General features: G+C 36.5%; 1 protein-coding gene across 2 annotated transcripts in view; it reads right to left on the bottom strand.

Annotated features, from left to right (window-relative positions):
* Positions 1-3,231: 3,231 nt before the first annotated feature.
* The window catches only part of GRM8 (glutamate metabotropic receptor 8), a 364,871-nt gene continuing 347,160 nt past the window's right edge, over positions 3,232-20,942 (bottom strand). Inside the window, exons 9-10 of one of the 2 annotated variants that reach the window (XM_052790214.1) lie at positions 9,519-9,765; positions 3,232-4,333 (exon numbers count right to left, since the gene is read on the bottom strand). In XM_052790214.1, coding sequence (XP_052646174.1) covers positions 4,284-4,333; positions 9,519-9,765 — 297 coding nt within the window. In that variant the 3' untranslated portion in view covers positions 3,232-4,283. Of the gene's footprint in view, positions 4,334-9,463; positions 9,766-20,942 lie in introns of both variants that reach the window. The other variant, XM_052790213.1, reaches the window with a different exon arrangement.

The following is a 20,942-nucleotide window of genomic DNA, read 5'->3' on the forward strand; positions in this document are numbered from 1 at the left end:
TAAAATGATCCTCTGCAGCTCTAGTTGCTGCGCACATTCAGATACCAGGGAAGACTAGGTGATTTAAGTGTGTCCTGTGTCTCAAAGTCAGGCCAACAGAAGATCTAGCTTAGCAGTCCCATAACACCATTTAATTTATAAAACCTAATTTGCACAGATTTTTTTATAAACATGAGTGATTTATACACCAGAGTTCCTTGTACGCATAAAGGATTTTAAGTGTTATAATTATCAATTAAAATATAGTTAAAAATTGATATATAAGTAATGTAGCTTTTGGTGACATTTATTCAAACCTAACAGTTTAAAAAAGCTATATGTTAAGTTAATCTCAATATGTTAATTTTGATCTCAAATCTGCTAAAACAAAGGTAAGACCTTCATTAACTTGAATGGGTTTTACATTAGGACCATAGGCCCTCAAAATATACTTTGAAGGGAAGAAAGTGAAAAGGTATGTGAAAATGGATACTGAACATTTATATTTTTGTATGGCTCTCTCCAATAATTTTTCCTTTAATTTTTCTAATTGTATTGTACATAACTAGAACATACTGTATTATGATCATTGGCCAAATCTCAGTTTTTAAATTGTTACCACCTTCTGATTACATCTGCCTCAGGACTTTACTCTATTTGTAAGCTTTTCATTTTAACTTACCTAAATAACTGTTTTTCCATTTACATTCTTTTGCATATACACTAAGAAAATACATGCCAAGTTTCAACGTGCAGAATCTTTGTGTGTGTTAGATAATATCATTCATAATGGAAATGTTGATAATCGTTTAACTGTAGCTTCACGAATGTCAATGTTATAAGATAAAGAGCAGAACAAGGTAGAAACAGAGGTTGTTAAAAAAAAAACCAAACTACTAAAAAAAACCCCAAACAAGGAGTTTTCTGTATAGACGGATTAAGTGATGGCTATTTCATAGAGAAGAAAAATGCAGTAGCTGTGTAAGTATTCAAAGGCGCAGTAACAACAGACTCTGCAGGGATTTCTTATTGCTGACTGAATTCCCCCAATCTTCTCATAAAAATGGACCTTGTAATATGAAAGGTAAAGCATAGAGGAAGCAATTTTTCTAAAATTCATCCTTTTTTATACTCATGTTGCAAAATTGTATCAATTTTTCCTTCCTTTGTATTATACAATTCTCTGGCTCGCTCTTTATAATAGCTCTTTTTTTTTTCTTTTTTTTTTTTTTAGGAGGTTGCTTTTTTATTATAATAGCTAAACTGGAGACAAAGCCCCAGTAAGCTGAAAAAAAGACCACTCTTAACCTAATTAGAATCAATCATTCAAAAATATTTAAATCCTTCACCTGAACTGTTTGTGTTCAATGATGATGCTGAAAAAGCTACATCAGTCTTGGTTAGAGGCTGTAGACTGCAGTCTCTTAATCAATAATCCCTGAAGTAGAGGTCAGGTGGGGTCAGAAAATTTAGGTCACCTAACCTGGAAGTTAGGACTTGTAGAGCTGATGCACAATCTATTGCACAAATGGGACTTAGAGTCACCTGAAGACACAGTCTTGGAAGCAGAACTCACAAATCAGGTTGCTAGAAAAAAGTCTTTGGAACTGCTACTGTACAGGAAAAAGTCTCCTAAGCTGAAGAGAACAAAGTCAGCATTTCAATTCAGAAATAAAATGTATTGTTCTTCCATAGCTCTAGAGGGATACAAAAGAAGAATGTGCTTTTGATCACAGTTACAGGAGACAGATATGCACCATTCTATGCAAACGTATAAACTGTACATAACTACTCTATAGAAGTGAAAACTGCAGACCAGTGCTGTTCTGTTGTATTTTGAAAACACCCAGTTTATTCCATAATTCATACTGTGTGCTCATTTTTCTGATGAGTTACATTAATACCAGTGACACTCATAGGCTTACTATACTCCCTGTTTCAGACAGAATGACATAGAAAATGCATAGAATAATTTGCATTCCATTTTTACCCTACTGTTCAACCAAAAAAAGTGTATATTGGTCTTGGTAGATCTCTTAAGAATACCATTTTCTTTGGCCTACTGTGAAACTGGAAGATATTAATATATCATATACTAAACTTTATGTGTATATAAAATTTTTATGAGTATATGAAATGTTTTAAACACAATTCCTATGTACTGCTTTTTCAAATGCATATTGTTATGCTTAAGTTATTATGTATAGACATTGAAGACAAAATATTTGAAACTTTTTTGTTGTGCATTGAACACTAAACTTTTCAAAGGTTTCTTTAAAAGAAACTGTGCCAAAACACTTGTTTTCAGATAAAACACATTCTCTCTTAGGAAATCCATCCTAGACACGAAAGTCTGTTTTGTTAAAACATTGATCTAATCAATTCATTTTCACAAAAAACTTCAATTTGATGAGATATTAGCTAACAACACAGAACTAAAAATGTTTTTATGAATTTATTTTGCAGGTCGCATTGCATTAGCTGCATTACTCACATGCTTGAAATTAAGCATATATTGTTTTATAGGTTTGGGATTGATGTGCTTGTGGCGTAGCCAAAAAAGGAATTTTCACATAATATATCACACATACCAAGCACACAATACCACGCCATGTCAAAGCAATCATCAGTTAATAATTCAGGCATTTAAATGCTGGGAAAAACTAAGTATGTTTTGTCAAATATTTTGAAAATGGAAATTCACTGTCATGCAGTTTGCTGACTGTGTTGGATTTTAAATATTGACATTGTAACAGAAAGAGATTCAGTTTTAGATACTTCAATTTTCATTCATGTAATTTAGGACCCACCACAGCTTCTTTAAGATACTTTATAAAAATATAGCTCCTTTGAGGAAAAAAAGCACAAGGAGCCATCCAGGCTAATTCAGGAGAAATAACATTTAATAACCAACTGATTGTGAAGACCCATTGAGTTGACGAATGGTAAGTAGTGTATGGAGTGAAAAAGTCTTAAAGAACATCACAGGTAGAGTTACAAAGTGGAAAGTCCCTAGCTGTCTTTTTTAAACTTCTTTGGAGGGATTTATTAACATGATAGTTATCTATATGAATTTCTCTTTCTCTTTGCATAATAATTTCTAATGTACGCATAATCATTTGACATGGGAGTTAGAAAATGTGAAGATTGTAGATGGACATCTATTTCTTTGATTTTTAAGTGTTAATAAGGCAATAGTACATATATCCACTAGGTTACTGCTTTCCAAATTCTCCATTGATTTCTCTCCTGTTATTTCAAAGTCACCTTTATTGATAAGCATCTGCTACATTCCCCTGTCAGAGACAGGATACTAGGCTGAATAGACTTTCAGCTTAATCCAGTCTAGCTGTTATAAAGTCTTACAAACTGTAAGTTCCAGAAATGAAAAAGATCAAAAGTATTAGTGAAGGTTCAAAAATATAATACAATCATACAAAATAATTACCATCAGGATTCCTTCACTTTACAAACATATAAAATGCACTTACTTTCCAGGTGAGAAGCGGGAAAAAAATCCTTCCATTAGAAAATATAGTCACAAAGCTTTGAACAAATAAATTCACACACACTGCAGAGTATACACACGCACACTCATGCAGGCATGCACGTACATACACGCACGCGTGCACACATACACACACACATGCTTAGAGTTTACACTGCATTCTTCTGATGCCATGATTATTATTTTATTTGTACACCCACCTTTACTGCACATTCTAAACAAACAATAGACAACAGTGTAAGGACTTTTTTCCTTAAAACTGCAACAAAACAAGTCTCAACATTTGCAAAACATTCCTTTATTATTAGAAATAAATTATTTTGTATAAAAATTAGCATGCATTGACCACTGCATTTATTTTAGCATAACCCAGGACTTAATTCAGTCAGCCGCCACAAGAAACAAACTCTTCTTTTACGAGTTGAACAATGTAGGACAGGAAAGGAAATTGTCACAATCACAAAAAAGTACTTACAAATATAACATCAGACATGATTTATTTCAACAGCTTTTTTTTTTTTTTTCACAAGCTAACATTTGTTCTCCATTTGTGATTTGCTTCCTTTTGTGAGTGAACAGTTCAGAAGCTTGACACTGTCTCTATGTTATAAAACTGGACTTTTCCTTCCCCTGTCTCTTTTTGCCTTTTGCCTCTTGTTTAATCCTTGTCCTTTAGGAGACTGACTATTGATTTGAATGTGGTCTACTGATATTTCCAAGACTGAATTCTGGTGGTGGTAAAGTCTATGTTTGTAAGATCCCATCCTGCAGGTCTTCCAGTGAATTTCATCCCTGCTCAGTTTGCCTGATTGCTGTAACTGACATAAGTTGTCTTGGTAGAAGAGGCTGTAAATCAAAAAACCAAAAATAAACAACAACAAAAAACAAAGTTCAGGATTTTTAGAATCAAGAGAGGAGGGAAAAAAACATATTTAGCATTTGAACTCAGTGTCCAACTATATTTCCAAATAACATGGCCTATGTTCAAGGAATAAAGTAAGAAAGTTTAAGCATGTATACAAGCCGTGAGTAAGTTGGATCTCAAGTTCTGTGTTCCTGATGATAACTTATTTTGTTTATGACTTGAGGAAGGAGAGGTCAATAGAGAGGAACAATGATGGGTGGTTTTAGCATACCTGTAACAGAATTTCAACATGCTATTTGTCTGGTATTATTTTAGCTGATTTCTGTATAGACCTTTTTAATTTAGACCTTGGATTTTTCTCTCTCTTCTGCTGGTTGAAGACAACTTTGCAGCTAGTGGTGGGTTGTCCATCTAAAAGGAGGCTTATGCTCCTTAAAAGGAGCAAAGCCTAACATGGGAAACATCTCTCCAAGTTAGCGACACTGAGTAGCTAGTGCCTACAGCACATATTCTCTGGAGATCCTTCAGACACAAAGCATCTGCATATAAGTAAGCCAGCAGAAATGCTTATGAGAACCTGGGATGTATTTTAGAGCTGCCATGCTATTATGGTCTCCTTATGTTGATGGTCAGCTGATCATGTCTTCCTTTGAGCAAAGCTGATACCCCTTGTTCAGTATGAGGCAGTATGTTGAGAAAGCTAGATACCTTTACTATTGTAAAAGTGAACAACTGTGAATCTTACATGGAAGTTTGTGTTAGCTTCTAGCCCTTGAATCTTATCCCTGTGCTGTAAAAAATACAGCTCAAGTCTCCACTGTTGTGTTAATGTAGTGGTGGGAAGAGGGAAGTGGTGACATCAGGTCTCACAGGCAGCTCGCTAATTTTAAACCAGTTAGGTACATGGCAAATCAGACTGCTGGGGGACTAAGTCTCTTTTTTGTCTCTATAATACGGTCTATGCCACACTGCATAAAGAGGAATTTGGCTTCCCAAATATGTTTTATATTCCGTCTGCTACAGACATGTTCTGTTTGTGATAGTGAAGACTGCAGCTGGCAGGATGAAAATATTGTAATGGCACAAAAATTGTCTAGTCTATAGATTCAAAGATCTTAATTCTATTCCCATACCTTCCTGCCTTCCTCTAATTTCTTTTTTCTATGTAGAATCTGATGGGAGCTGAGATAGATAGGAAAAGGATTCTCCTAAATCCAGCCCAACAACCCAAAGATTTGGGAAGAACAGACTACAGAAACCAAGAAAGGACAGTTTCTCTCTCCTGTACCAAGGATTAAACTAAATCACAGATCACTAAAATTGCTGCAAAATAATACTAGGTTGTATACATAACTAAGTTTGCTGCTTGATTTTTTCTTCATGTTTTCTTTGGGTTTCTGAGCAATTTGATTCTCATATTGCATTTGCCATTTTGTAAGACACAACAGAACCAGACCATTATAATTCACATATTACTATAATTTTTGTTCCATAAGAAAATATATATAAGAGTGAATAATCAAAAGGAAGCTGCAAAACATAATATTTCTTACTTCCACTTGCACAGGTAGCTCCAGTACTTTGTGTCTGCAAGAGCTAATTCATGAAAGGATTGCTTTTGGCACATTAAGCAAGTCTTTCACATAATCGATCACAGTATTTGAGCACCAACATGAAATAGCTTTATTTGCATGTATTGGGACACTTGAAGCAAATATAGCCTCATTTACATCTTTCAGATCTTTCAGATGGCATGTACTGATCCCATCTGAACTCTCCCATGCTCCCACAGCTGGATTTCTGAGAGGATTCTATTTTTCCTTTGGCCCGTAAAGTTCCTTCTGAAAATAATGCAGGACTGCTGAAATGGCACCAAGTTCCTTAGAGCATAAAAGGATTTTGTTCCCAGCTAAGAAATAACAAATAAATGCACATCTGCAAACTCTGCACACTTGGGAACAAAAGGACGGAAGGAGCAGAGCTTATTTTTTTCCCTCGCCCTGAAAATAGGCTCAGATACGTGATCAGGTTAAGCTAGCTTACCACATTACCCTGTATCAGCTGAGTTCTATGATAACTTTTCATGTGTATGTTTTTAGCCCACAGCAGTGTAACATAATCGGATTTATCACAACTCAGTAAGCTGAATTATGTGAGGACATTTGCAAGCTTAAAATACAAAAGTAAGTAGTTACTACACCTCAGCTGATTTAGAGTAACTTGTTAGTTTCCTGTAACTTCGTTGTGTATCTGACACTTAAATAGTTTTGACAGAATTAATCTAGGACTGATCAAGAAACAAAAATCATCCTATTGAGTTCTGAGTGTTGTTACTTTAAAAAATGATAGCACAGGAAGCTAGTGTAGATAGTAGTTTGAAATGTATTAAATCTAATCTCATCTCCAAACAATGGCTTTTTACTTGATAAATATTGCAAGTGTCTTTATAGTTCACTGTAATAAGCCTACAATTCCTGTTTGGGGATCTGAAAGCTTCAGCAGCTGGTGTCCTGCTCTTTAAGACTGTTAGCATTTCATAGTAATAACATGAACCACATTTGGCAAGCATAGACGGCCAGAAAAAGTAGCAGATTTGGCTCAAAATATTTCTGGGAATGAACACTCTTTTCTAGCTCCAGTTACTACATTACTGTTGGAATGAAACAAAAAAGAAAAAGAATAAAATAAAAGAGGATCTAAAGCAATTTAGAATTATTGTTGTGATCTGACCTATATGCATTTAAAGTACTTGTCATTGTTATGCCTCCTGTAATTGCATCTGGATTTTTTTTCATCCTATTTCCCAGATACAATTTGTTTTCCACTGAATATGAATGTATTTCCACAAAAAAACATGACTGTGTTCATATGGGGGACAACATGAAATAAAGTCTGTTACATGGAACAGGACAAACCAAACAGAGCAGAGTTGTCTCTGGATGGGAAGCAAAAGAAATTACCTGACTGTCTTATCTTATTTCTTACCTAGTTATGAGCACTGTTATCCCTACCCGTATTTGTGCTTGCAAAATGGTGGGAAACACTTACTAACCACTTCTGGTATACTTGGAATAGCCTGATTGTTTGTGATCAGCTTCATATACTACCGCTGAAAAGAAAGATCTACTTCACATTGAGTCAGTGCAAGAAGAAATTTTGCAATGTTGAGAGGTCATTACTATTGACCTAATGAAAAGGACTTATGTGGCATTGTGCACTGATAATTCACAGGAACCTCCAAAAGTTTTGACAGTAACTATTTTGGCAGAAAAGAGGGAAGCTGATCAAATCCAAATGGTACAGAACAATTCTGGGCAAGAGAGAAACCCATCTTGAGGCCAAGAGCTCAATTACATAGGGACAGCTCTCTGGAGTGCAGATGACTTGACTGAATTTTTGCCTATGAAGCATTATGCTGCCTGCATCAAAGCCTAGTCAGGATATACTCTTAGTGAGCTCGGAATTATATACATGTGCTACTGTTAAAATTATGTTTAGAGTACAGTAAATAAGCATTACCCTGCATACATCACACTACTGGAGAAGCAGACTTGCTTCCAACAGTAGCTGTTTCCATGAATTATGCATAATCATAGTTTAAGTAATACCAGACACAGCATTTCTTAATTAGGTGCAGTAGATAAACATCAGATACCCAAGACTTTATTATTAACAGTCTTTCTTTTCCTACTGTGGAATCCCTCCTTTGACCTTTCCTCAGAAGTTTATAATTTTGCAAACTCAGCAAAATCCACCTCTCTTTCCCTTCTGAATTTTCTTTTGGCGACTTCTGAAGATTTGAGAAATTATTGAGTTCTTCATATTCCCATGCTATTATTTGATCCAAAAGGAATGCCATTGCCTTTCTCCTTTTGTCCTTTGTTATATGTCATAATCTGAAGCTGTATAAACCCAAAGCTCAGTCTAGCAGATTTATACATTTTGAAGGGTCATGAGTTTTTCAAGTGAATTGGTTTGTACTCGGTATCTTCCATGCATCAGCAACTATATTATGGTAAACTTAAGGACTATTTTAATATAGTCTTCAATTTGGCAAACTCTGATTGAATTCAGTGGAGGGTTGCATTTTTCTGAAATAAGTACAATATTTTTCTGCAAACTTGGTACTGATTTGTCTGAATGTGCTCAAGCAAAATAGTACTATTGAATCTCTTGTCAACATCATTAAAAAGTAATAAAAATTTAAAAAAAACCCCCTCATTTGCAGTAAAATGACTGAAAAAAATTGTCTTTAACTATAACAGCTGCTGTCCATCCCATGTGACCTCTACCTCCTCAACAGAAACCAATTCTCCATGACTGCTAAGCTCTGGGGTAAAGCTACTGGCTCTACTCATATTTGATTATTATTATTATTGTGAAGTCCAGTTTATAAGACTGTGTGTCATGTAGTGGAATGGAAGCTATAACCTCTGTTTTCTTCTATACCAGAGCAATTTAGAGATGTGGCAAGGTTCAGGAACTTTTCTGACATGGGAAAGAACTTTTTCCCATTACTAACCCACAATGTATCAGAACATGTAATGATTAAGCTGCATACGAATTATCACAATTTTGTACCAAGATGAGTAAGACCACAACCAAAAACCTGGATGGGAAATGTTATTCTGGGAAGCGTTAGTACTCATGAGTTGTGATAAATGAACAAGTCAACAAATATTAAGTTAAGGTGGAAAGGTAAAAAGCATTATTTTCACTTCCGTATGTAACTGCAAAATAAAAACAAAGAAGTTAACTGTTTTCATTATATTTTTTTCAACAGCCTTTGAGTTTTGAATATACAATGATGACCATAAATACACCTCATGAACTGTCAGGACAGACCACGACTGGCACAGCAATGCACAACACATCAAATCAGCACTAGCTAAAACAGATCATTTTAAAAAGATGTGGCTTTCCAAAATCTGCTTGTGCATTTATTTCTTTTTTTTACTAGCTTCCTGTGAAAAACAATTTGTTTGAAACAACTGTAGGCATTCCTGCATCCAGCAGTACATGAATTCTGACACAACTCTGGATTCATGCAGAACAAGTAAGAAAAAGAATAAAGTTTATTATTAAAAGAAAGTGCATTCTTGTGAACGTACATCTATTAGGAAGTGCTGCCACTCTTGACCATGGGAAAGTCTACAGATGACTTACTGTTGGTTTCAAGACTTTCACACAGTTCAGTTTTGACCTCGCCATTTGGTCTGTCGTTTCCTTTTTGGGTCAGTTTGCTTTGCATTGTGGCAGCTGTCACTACAGCCTTGAAGCTCCGCTTCCGTTTTTGAACATTCTGCTCTGGATGAAAAATGATAATATAAACCTTGGGCATGTAGAGCATGCCCAGAGACACAGAAGCACTTAAACTCATGGAGACAGTAAGTGTTGTTGTCTGGATGTACATCTGGGGAAGGAAAGAAACAACATAAAAAATCATTGTTGTTATATTGATTTAATATAAGAAGGAAAATAAAGTATTTAACTCAAAAATACTAGGTGGAAAGGGAACCAATAACACTCTTCCTTTTCTGTACATACATCAGAAGGACCCTTGACTTTGGTTGCCTTTAATTATAGTCAAGTATGGCTATTTCATGTTGGTTTTTTAACATTAAGAGTAGGCGGTAGAAACAACATAATATTTATTAAACTTCATTCTCATAGAAGTAATCAAGATGCTGTAGCAACCACATTTCTAGAAAAGAAACAAGTATGTCTGTACAGGAAAAGAGGAGCGACAATAGGGTTAGCCTTTAATACACAGAAACCTCTACAACAATATGCCACGTGGTGATTCAGTAGTGTGTGCAGCATGGCTCAAGTGGCAGCAGGCATAATGCAGAATCTAATGAAAACTTTGATATACTCTTTGAGTGTCAAGCTTGGGAAAAAAAAAAAAATAGTTTCTCTGTAGCGAAGCATGAATATTCTTGAGTTTGTTGGGTTTGGGTTTTTTTTTATTTTTAACTTTTCCACCTTGCTGTTGAATTCTAGCCCCAATGCTCTCTTGGCACACAATAAACATATTAATATGTCACAGTCCTAACTAAGAAATCAGAAAATCGGGGAACCATGAAATCAGATCACAAAGGACTCGGTTCCCTATAGATACAAAGGAAAAATCTGACATTCCTGAGTAAGTCTGTCTATTGAGTCTATCTCACCTACAAAAAGAAAGCAACTACGGTCTTCCACAGTCCCATAAAAGAAAATTACAATGATAACTCCATAAGGACAGCAGAGAGAAGTTTCTATTTGGGGAAGTATTCAGATAGTGTATTAGAAATAGTAACTATAGTTCTGCTCAATATTTTTCTTAGGAAGTTATATTTTATTAGACAACAATTTTACTTTACAGTTGTGTGTGGCTTCCTAAACTAAGTAGGAAATCTCTCAGTAATCATGTTGTAATACTGAAAAAGATACTGCAGTAAAACCTGCTTACTGCCTTGGCAGAGGATTCACTGACAATGTTGTCAGGCATGATTTTAAGCACTGGCCAATACTATCGCATTAACCTGGAGATAAGGTAGTAAGTCTGTCTGCAATGTCAGCTTCAGATCATCTGTTTTTATTAAGTGCCCTTGGGTAACTTAGCCCTTGGCAGAAAAGTAGAGATATAATAAGCTGGTGTGCAGTCACTATTATAGTTGAACGGTTTTTAATGTTTTTCAGCTTACAAAGTTTTTCCATTAGATACTTTCTCTTTCGAGATCACAAATAAACTGTGCTCTCATTTAAAGCAATGTTAGGTGAGAAATGTGACAGATGTATTTTGGAAGGGTAGACTTTTGCTCCGAACCACCTTGCAAAGTACCTGTGTAATTGTACAGAAAACTGCCAAATATTACCATAAAATGAGGGATACCCCAATTTACTCTTTAAGAAAAGACTGACAATGCTTCAAAATTTCTAAGAAGCTGAACCTCCTTTCAGGGACAGCACCAGACTGAAAAGACCATCAGGCTTGTCTTCCTATTGTGCTGAGGAAAGTTATTGGAGCAACACCTTCCTTCATTTCACTAATACATCAAGACAATACATCAGGAAATATACACAATACAGTCTTTTCTCACACCAGTGAAATAATTCCATGCCTTTCAATCTCCAAAATGACAGTTGTGTGCCTGAAAGCAGAGCTTGGCATACATTGTGCATGAACACTTCTAATGAAAACCTCACATGGTTACATTAATAAGCAGTTTTTTCAGACTTCTGTGGAAGGACCTCTGTGTAGATACACATTCACATGCACACAGCACCAATGATATATCCATTTCACTCTGAACCAAATTGGCTGATCTCCAATTAAACTGGTACAGCAGTGGCTTTTAGGGTTAAGCATTGCATTAAGTGGTGTCCAAAAGCAAAAATATTTTGGTTCCTAAGGATGCATATATTTCCTAATGGGATTTTCAAAACTGAAATCAATGCAAGTAATACCTTTAACAAATTGTATTGCATACGAAAATTCCATTAAACATAAAAAATCCTTTTTTGAAGCCTTACCATTTTTTAAAATCCAACTCATGGCAGTTAAGTGGCTAGCTGAGCCTCACCCACGTAATCTGTAACAATGCCTGGTATTTAAATATGCATTTTTTAAGCCCTTATCAAGTACCCAAGCTGTAAGGCTCATCTTCCTCTCATAGTTCAGTATACGAGTTAGGTGATAAAAAAGGATAAAGAACCTCTGGATGTTACAGGGTAAAATACATACATTCACGTAATAGTACCAGTCATAATAGCAACAAATACGTGCATTATGGTAGATCTCAATGACTTTTTTGTGATAAGAAGTCCCACAGTGCCAAGCTCTTATGAATACTAAAGAGAAACAGTGTCTGCCTGAAGGTTTACATTCAAGTAAGCTCCAGAAGTGAATCAAGTCTAAATCTGATCATGCATTCACTGAAATAATAAAACCCCACGGATTTCAATGCACTCAGTGCAGGTATTTTGCATGAGCTATATCATCAGATCTAATGTATTTTCTGTGGATTTAATTGAAATGACCAGCACAACAGCCTATTTAACATCCAAATCACAGATAGTTTCACGTTGCAGATTACAGTTCATATGCAGTAGGATTTATTTCCAATGATTGCTGTGGTTTTGAACCAGCTACTATAATTACTGAAACATTAAAACTAGAGTTGGGAATTTTCTGATGGAACAGTTTTCAAATAGCGAGTATAGTCTTTAGAGAGCTTTGGTCTCAGGGATTCTGTTTTGCATGGATCACCCTTACTCTTTTCTCTTTAATGAAGCTAATGAGAAAGAAGGGCTTCAAGAAACTTGCTAGACCTTGAGAGGAAGGCTTTGAACATATACTTACATGTACACATTGTGTGTGGTGCATACATAAGTCTGACTCCATTCGCTAAAGCAATTGCATACTCAGCTGGAGACTAGTTGTCAATGACAGTATGGGTCTGATTCCTTTTCCTATCAGAATCATAGAATCATAGAATAGTTTGGGTTGGAAGGGACCTTTAAAGGTTATCTAGTCCAAGCCCCCTGCCGTGAGCAGGGACATCTTCAACTAGATCAGGTTGCTCAGAGCCCCGTCCAACCTGACCTTGAATGTTTCCAGGGATGGGGCATCTGCCACAACTCCTCTGGGCAACTTGTTCCAGTGTTTCACTACCCCCATCATAAAAAATGTCTTCCTTATATCTAGTCTGAATCTAGCCTCTTTTACATTACCCCTTGCCCTACCGCAACAGGCCCTACTTCTTTTTAAATGGCCATTTTCAGGCTGAGAGTCTGTTTATAGGACAGGAACATCCCCTGCATCTAATCCTTCCCATCTTTGGAATCCCCCTTCTTGCAGCCTGATGAAGCACAAGTCTAGCAAACAGGATGCCACACACTTGGTTTGACTTTTTTCTGACTCTTATCTTGTTTTATCCCTGACAAGAGGACAATGAGGTTTTATGGCTGTGCATTCTGGGTACTTCTATTATTCTGGGAACATAACTACCTGTAACTTTTACAGAATTAGCTGCTCTAAAAATCAAGGAGCAACAAAAGTAGTTCAGTTTAATAAGATATGAGGTCTGAATAATTTTTCATGTGTCTCACAGTGGTAGCTCGCTCTAAGTTACAGGAGAATAAAGGTCCCCTTCTCACAACGATTCATAGTTACACAGAAATGAATTTCAGCATTCCTCACACTAAAGTCCCTTTTGAACTACAAACTTTTTGTCCAATAATGCCTTTCACAGATGTAACAAAGACTGCTATATCTATTCTCCTTGTTCTTGACAGTCAGAAGATATAAGACAGAAAAGTAAAATCATGGTAGCACATGAAAAAAAAAAATCTTTATACTATGGGAAAAACTTGAGACCTAAATACCTTCCTGTCTGCATCCCCCACCCCAACCCCACACCAGAACTGATACAGGACTTCTTATATACCATTTTCCACCTCCACAATTGACAAAGAATCCCTCACAACAGACTGTGTCTCATGTAAATGATCTAGACCCCCACTCAGACACATGATCTGTCTATCTCATAAATGACCTAGACCCTTTCCTCATCAGAAGGATCCTACAGGCTTGGTAATATAGCCTCTGACTGCCTCAGCAGCTAAATAGATAATGGCTGTGTGGATATTTAGGGATTTTCTATCTTCTACCATTGATTCTAGGACTACATATCTCCTTCTTTCTACTTTGAAACTTAAAATATGACATAGGAAATACTGGAGCACCAAAAAAGGCTATTTTAGAAAAACACAGATACTCTGATGGTTTCTTCAATTTGGAAGTACTTGAAAATGAATTGCCTCCTTGGTAACCTGAAAAATTTCTGTGCATCAAAGCAAGTATGTGCACCAAATTGTCCCAGTGCAGGTAGCTGAATGACTACCTCTCAGCTAGGCTTCACTGCTTAGAATCGAAATATCCTCCAAGTCTCCAGTAGTCCCCCATCAGTTTGGTGCTTGCAGAGGCAATGTCATGCACACAGCATGCCTTGAGTTCAACACAAAGCAACCATTTCCATTAGAGAAAAAATAATAGTGGTACTGTCACAACTTTTGTCCAGATTGCTTCCTTGGTTTGAGTCCTCCCCTACTTTCACACATAAGATTATATGCAGGGTCTCTCCAGAACTGCTAGTTTTCTCAGGCTATTTGTTTTTCTTTTCTGCTCAGTTGTAATAGGTCAAATAGAGGGTACCTCCCACCCAGCCTGTTCCCTAATCCGGTTTTAATAGTATATCCTGGATAGGTGGGAGATATGGCTATTGTAATTTCTTGAGTGAATTGGATCTAAGTTTTCCACTTTGGTGCAAGTTCTCTAACTGCTAGCAGTTGTAACACAGAAGATGAACAAGTCCAGCAGTTAGAGAAGTGCTAAACCACAGAGGGAATTCTTGGTACATCTCAAGCTGTCAGGGTGCCTAGTGTAGATCCATCTCTACTACTTGCACTCCAAAGAGAAGTGGATGTTTAAAAAGACGCAGCTGGTCTAATGTCTCTTACTGGCTAATTCTATACAATTTGCCCTTTAGAAGTGCCTTTCTCCACAGGCTAAAGAAACAGCCTTGGTATCAAACACTGGAGTCTAAACCATCCCGCTGAGACAGATATACCCAGATAGGCACTCTTGAACGTGTCCCACAATGCCAGTAACAGAGCAGAAGATTGAATTATGATTTAATTTTTTCCTTATCCTTGTTACCAAATACTTTATGTCTCTTATGTGAATCTTCTCAGCTCCTTCAGCCAGTTTCATTTTTTAAGGCCAGAACTGCAGCAAGCTTCATTTCCCACGGCGGTTTTTTGCTCTCATTCCCTTCCCCCTCTCTTGCCTTCACTCCCAGCTGTTGAAAGCCTTTACCAGATCATTTATAAACAGAAGATAAATGATAATGTCATAAATAAAGATACATGCCATCTATCCAAGGCATCCCACAGACTGGAAAAGACAGCAAAATGGTCCCTCTCCGTTTGTGGTGGAGACAGCACGAGTCTTTTTAGTTTCAGAAAAACAGTGAAAACATTCCTAGCCATCCTCACTCTGCTGCAGAATCTAGAGGGCCTAGAAAAAGACAGTCCCTTTCTTCTTTTAAAGTCATGCATAAGGTGCCAATAACTAACAAAAGGATTCATGCTTCTCTGCAGAACCTCCATCCCCATCAGCTTACACCTACAGATTTTTATTGCTTTCAGTGCACAACATACTTTTCTGTCTGGACCTGTGGGAAGAAAAGTCATCTTTTCTTGAAGAAAAACATTACAGGTGCAAGTCAGTCATTGTTTTGCTCATATAACAGGATTATTAAACTACATAGAATGAGTCATCTTCAAACATTTGTTCAGTTAGAAAACATGGGAAACTACTTAACATATATATTTTTTAACCTTTTAAAAACATTCCTTACCAAACTACCAATTAAAATGAGGCTTTGAGAGAGAAAGTCGAAGCCTTCTCACAAACATGAAAGTACAACATTCATTCGGTTATCTCAAGCAGTAAACGTAGGCTGTAATTCCATACATTGCAGAGAAAACTGAGAAAACAAATCCTCTATTTTTATCTGTACATTTCAGTTGCTTTCAGAAACTTTAAGAGAAAGGAAAGATCTAATAACTGATTTCAAATTAAATGTGTGCCAGCTTTAAAAAGTATGAACTTTCATTAAAGCTTGGATGCGAGAGGAGCTATAAAGGTTGTAGCCTCAGTGGAACATGTATATACCTGCATTTCAGAAACAGAATTATAGTAATGATTTCACTGTTCAGATTTTCCACTTATTCTAATTTTGACCTTTCCTGCAATATTATAAGTATTCCCTTTCTACCCATAAATTATTTTATGCAAAGAAAGGAATGGTTTTACTAGGTCTTTTTTAGCATTGTATTTATTATTTTAAGGTAAGTAGATACAGAGAACTCAAGAGTTGTCAACTGCTCATTGGAAATTATATGTTCCACAACTGCACATTGCAAAGTTTGCATTGCATAGTTCTCCCTCCAAAGTGTTATTTCACCACATGCCTAAAACTAACCTTAGTTCATCCAAATATTTTCCAGTGACTTTTCATTTCATACCTGATTTTACCACAGAGGTAGATTAGGACAGCTGTATCCCAAACAAACACAACTCCTGAAACTCCCTGGTAATGGAAATTTTAAGACATTCACTTCACCAAGCTTTGCTAATCTGCCCTGTCATTTGGGAGCAACTTCTCCTTGGACCAGTAATGGCTGTCCAACTCTGTGTATTTCTTCATCTCAGGCACATATCTTTCCTAACAAGACATGATTCCTTTGTCACACAGAGGGTATCAGGATACCATTGTAAAGTATCAAATAAAAACAGGAATAGTTGATCTCTAGGGCTGGGGAACAACTAATATAAATATAATACTCTACCACTGTGTCTATATAGTAGACAATAAAACAATGCTACGGTATAGGCCTGGGCACCAGGACTTTACTGCCTGCATTGTTAAACTGTAAGAGCATTCCTGGCATGCGTGGGCCTGGGCCTGGACCTGGACCAACTCACACTGTCCCAAACCCTTCCCAGGAGTTTGTCCACAGTTTGGGACGACTCTCACTATGTAATGTTGATATACCCACACTGTTCTTGCTGAGAGATTAAGAGATTTTAATATTATAAACCTAGCGAGACTATGACAACTGGCTTCATGGCCTGTGAATATTCTTGATAATGCATAGTTACTATTTTAGATAGAGTCTAAGAGGACAACGCAGGAGACATCCATGCAGACCAGGGGATGAATGGATTGAGAGCAGACCTGCAGAGAAGGACTTGGGGATACCAGTGGATGAAAAATTGGACATGAGCCAGCAATGTGTGCTTGTGGTCCAGAAAGCCAATCATAACCTGGGCTGCATCAAAACAAGCGTGACAAGCAGTTCGAGGAAGGGGATTCTCCCCCTCTACTCCACCCTGGTGAGACCCCACCTGCAGTACTGCGTTCAGCTCTGGGGTCCTCAGTACAAGAAAGACATGGACCTGTTGGAGTGAGTCCAGAGGAGGGCCACAAAGATGATCAGAGGGCTGCAACGCCTCCTCTATGGAGACAGGCTGAGAGAGTTGGGATTGTTCAACCTGGAGAAGAAAAGGCTCCAGGGAGACCCTATTGTGACCTCTCAATATATAAAGGGGGCTTATAAGAGAGACAAGAGGCTTTTTACCAAGGCCCGTAGTGACAGGACAAGGGGCAACAGTTTTAAACTGAAAGTGGTAGATTTAGATTGGATATAAGGAAGAAATTCTTTACAATGGGGGTGGTGAGGCACTGGAACAGGTTGCCCAGAGAAGCTGTGGATGCCCCATGACTGGAAGCATTCAAGGCAAAGCTGGATGGGGCTTTGAGCAACCTGGTCTAGTGGGAGGTGTCCCTGCCCATGGCAGGGGGGTTGGAACTAGATGACCTTTAAAGGTCCCTTTCAACCCAAACCATTATTCTATGATTCTATGATTAATAGCAACATGGTACATTCTCAACCTGGTAGACATTAATGCCAGCTGTCATTTCTATTGGCAAATATCACCTCTAACTATAAAATTCTAGAAAGTTGGCTTTTTTAGGCTGTTTTAATTCCTTGGGTTTGTTCCTTCCTCTTCCATTTGTTTATTTCAGTATACAAGTTTCAGATGCGCTAGGTTTTCTGTAATTGCTACATTTGAAAAAACTTTCTGTTGATGTGTAACCCCTGTAGACCTAATCTGTGGGTTTAGAGGTAACATCATAGAACACTGACATCAGAAATTACGCTGTTTTGTGGCAAAAGATGGAGAAGATTAGACTGAAAGAAGTCTTGCATCATCAAATATGCCATGCATTGGGAATGAGCAACGTTTTTTAAGGGAAAAAAATGTTCAGCTTTACTTCATCTGCAACAGTTATTACAATGTTTTATTAAGAACAGTAATAAACTAAATTCTGCTTCTTTACTGTGGTCCATTCTCAGGCCATACATCTCATAGAAAATGCTAGCACTGCCTTGCAGACCTTCAAAATAATTTAAAATATCAGTAGGTAATTTGATTCTTTTTTCTTCTCATGTTAGGTTAGATATCCCACTATCATACAGCTTACATTTACCACAGCACACAATTTATTGCAGTATTATGGTTTTTAAAGGGCCATGTGATCCATTCATCTCATCAACCTTACTATAAATAGAGCCACAGTAGTCAGTCACTGACCAAAGACCGATCTCTACTATGTTGTAATGTGTATGTCAGTCTTGATATTCAGGAGTACTGAACTCCAAAAGCTCAGGTAGAAAGTAGATACTCACAATTTGTAACACTAAGCTAAGAAATCTCCAAATACCAGTAAAAAAAAGTCAATATTAAATAACCATATTGGAAAAAGTCTGTGCTGCATGGAAAAAATGAGGAAGGAGATTATTTAAAAGTAGTTATGTTATACATTAATTAAATCTTCAACATAATGTAGAAGTAGGATTTTTATGGTATATTGTGTTACACTTAACATCTTCTTACGGGCAAAATGCCAAGCAAAGAATTTATTGTTAGTCTAATTAAAATCTAAACAGCCTAATCAAAACTATGGCAAATATTATTATTAATACATTTACAATGATACTAGCTTTTACTGTTCAAATTACTTCATTATTACAGGAAAATCGCATTAATAATGTAGCTAATGTGTTATACATGAACTTTGGAGTATCAATCCCTTTTCTCCAGTGATACACACCCTTTTCATGCTCCTCTGATTCGTAAGGACAACAGATTCAGCCCTCCGCAAGAAGAATAGAGGGAAGGGGAGGTTATGTTGAGTTGTCAGCATCCCAGTTCCTTCACCAGGAGAAGGTGCATGATGTTGATGGCCGATGTTCCATCCCCTTAGTGTTGGGTCCAGCTGAGGTTACTTTTACACATTTTTCTAACACTCTGTGCTTATTTGCTCTTTTTAAAAATGAGTTCCCAACTACAATCAGTCTATCTCCACCCATTAACTGCTTACTAATTGAAATTAAGTCCCAGTTACTTTGTTACTGAGTGGATTCACAGGTTTGCTAGATCTTTACCATATCCAGTATTCAGAGAGCTAAGCTGAAACAAGTTAGGCAGTAGTCTCCCGACTGCTGGACAATTGTTATCACAACTAACACAAGCTCAGGATACAAGCCAAAATATATCCTGAAAGCCCACACTGACAGGTCGATACAAAGCCTGTAGCCTTTTCTAGTAACAAAAAATCATATTTATTGGGCTACAGCTGGATACTCTGTACAACAGTGAATTTCAACATTATTTCCAATTTTATTTAATAAAAAAATATTCCTTTATTACAAGATTTCCAAAGATTTTCTACCAGAGTTGTAGTCCAGCCTTAAAATCACTTTCATACTCCTTTCAAATACTTAGAAAATTAAAACTATCTTTGGTCAAATGCATTCTGATTTGCACAACTTAGATCCAATCATCTAGATAAGATGCAGCACATTTTAAAGAACAATTTTATTTTTGCATTTGTATAATTTTTAGCAAAATTTATTTTATAAAAATTGTTTATTATTAATTCAGTCTTCAGGTATCTACTTTGAATGCAGATTGTATTTACCCTGAGGCTATATCAACTAGCAAATGTGACAGGTGGACAACTATTCAAAATAAATTCATGTAGATTGGTGCATCTTCAATTATAATCCATTTGAAAATATGGGAGCTAACATTTTGGAACACTTAAGAAGCCACTTGGCAACACCAAAATTGTCACTTTCATACTCATAATTGTCTAGTAATGAAAAGGGGAAAGAAAGCAAGCTGCCTTATAAAGAACTAAGGAAAGATGTTACCAGGAAAACAAAAAAAGTATGGTTTGGATTTAATTCATACTCCAGGTTTAAAAAAAAAAACCTAAATGGTTTGCTATAATACAGGAAGACCATTGTTGTTGACTGACACCTTCTTATAACTAGAATATATTGCTGAGCAGAAAGCAGTATTTTTCTTGTCCAGATTTGAAATTTATAGAGTATTACAATCCTGCCTTTTTAAAATGACCAATACTGACTGAAGATCTATTTCTTATATTCACAAAACATAGAAAAAGTTAAACCTTAATTGCTAGTTTATTATACTATTATATGCATTTTAGTTTCTGTTTCCTGAAGTCTTTTAAATATGCATTATACCTGAGCTAAAGAGAAAATTGTGCTCTAGAAATACTGTAAAACAACCTCTGACTCTAATAATTAACTTGCTACTAGGTTTAGTTTTAAAATTTGTTTGTTTATTTAGTGCACATGGCTTAAGTGTCAGAGTTCAAGTACCTGATAGAGACAAATATTAAGTGAAGTACACTTGTTCAGAAGATAATTTTGTTTAGCATCTTCAAGCAGGGCATAATTAAGTTACTCTGTCATACAAAATGATGGAGGCTTAAGTAAGTAACAGCTGGTTACCCCAATGGCTGTACAACTGCAGGGCAGCCTTTGGCAGGAAAAGCTGTGCAAACACAACCAATACATTATGCTAATGGGAGCAATGTAATGAGCAAGGAAGCAGCTAAAATGGAATGACAAAAAGAAAAACAAACAATCCAACAA

Source organism: Harpia harpyja, chromosome 6 (genome assembly GCF_026419915.1).
Source record: "Harpia harpyja isolate bHarHar1 chromosome 6, bHarHar1 primary haplotype, whole genome shotgun sequence".
Lineage (NCBI taxonomy): Eukaryota > Metazoa > Chordata > Aves > Accipitriformes > Accipitridae > Harpia > Harpia harpyja.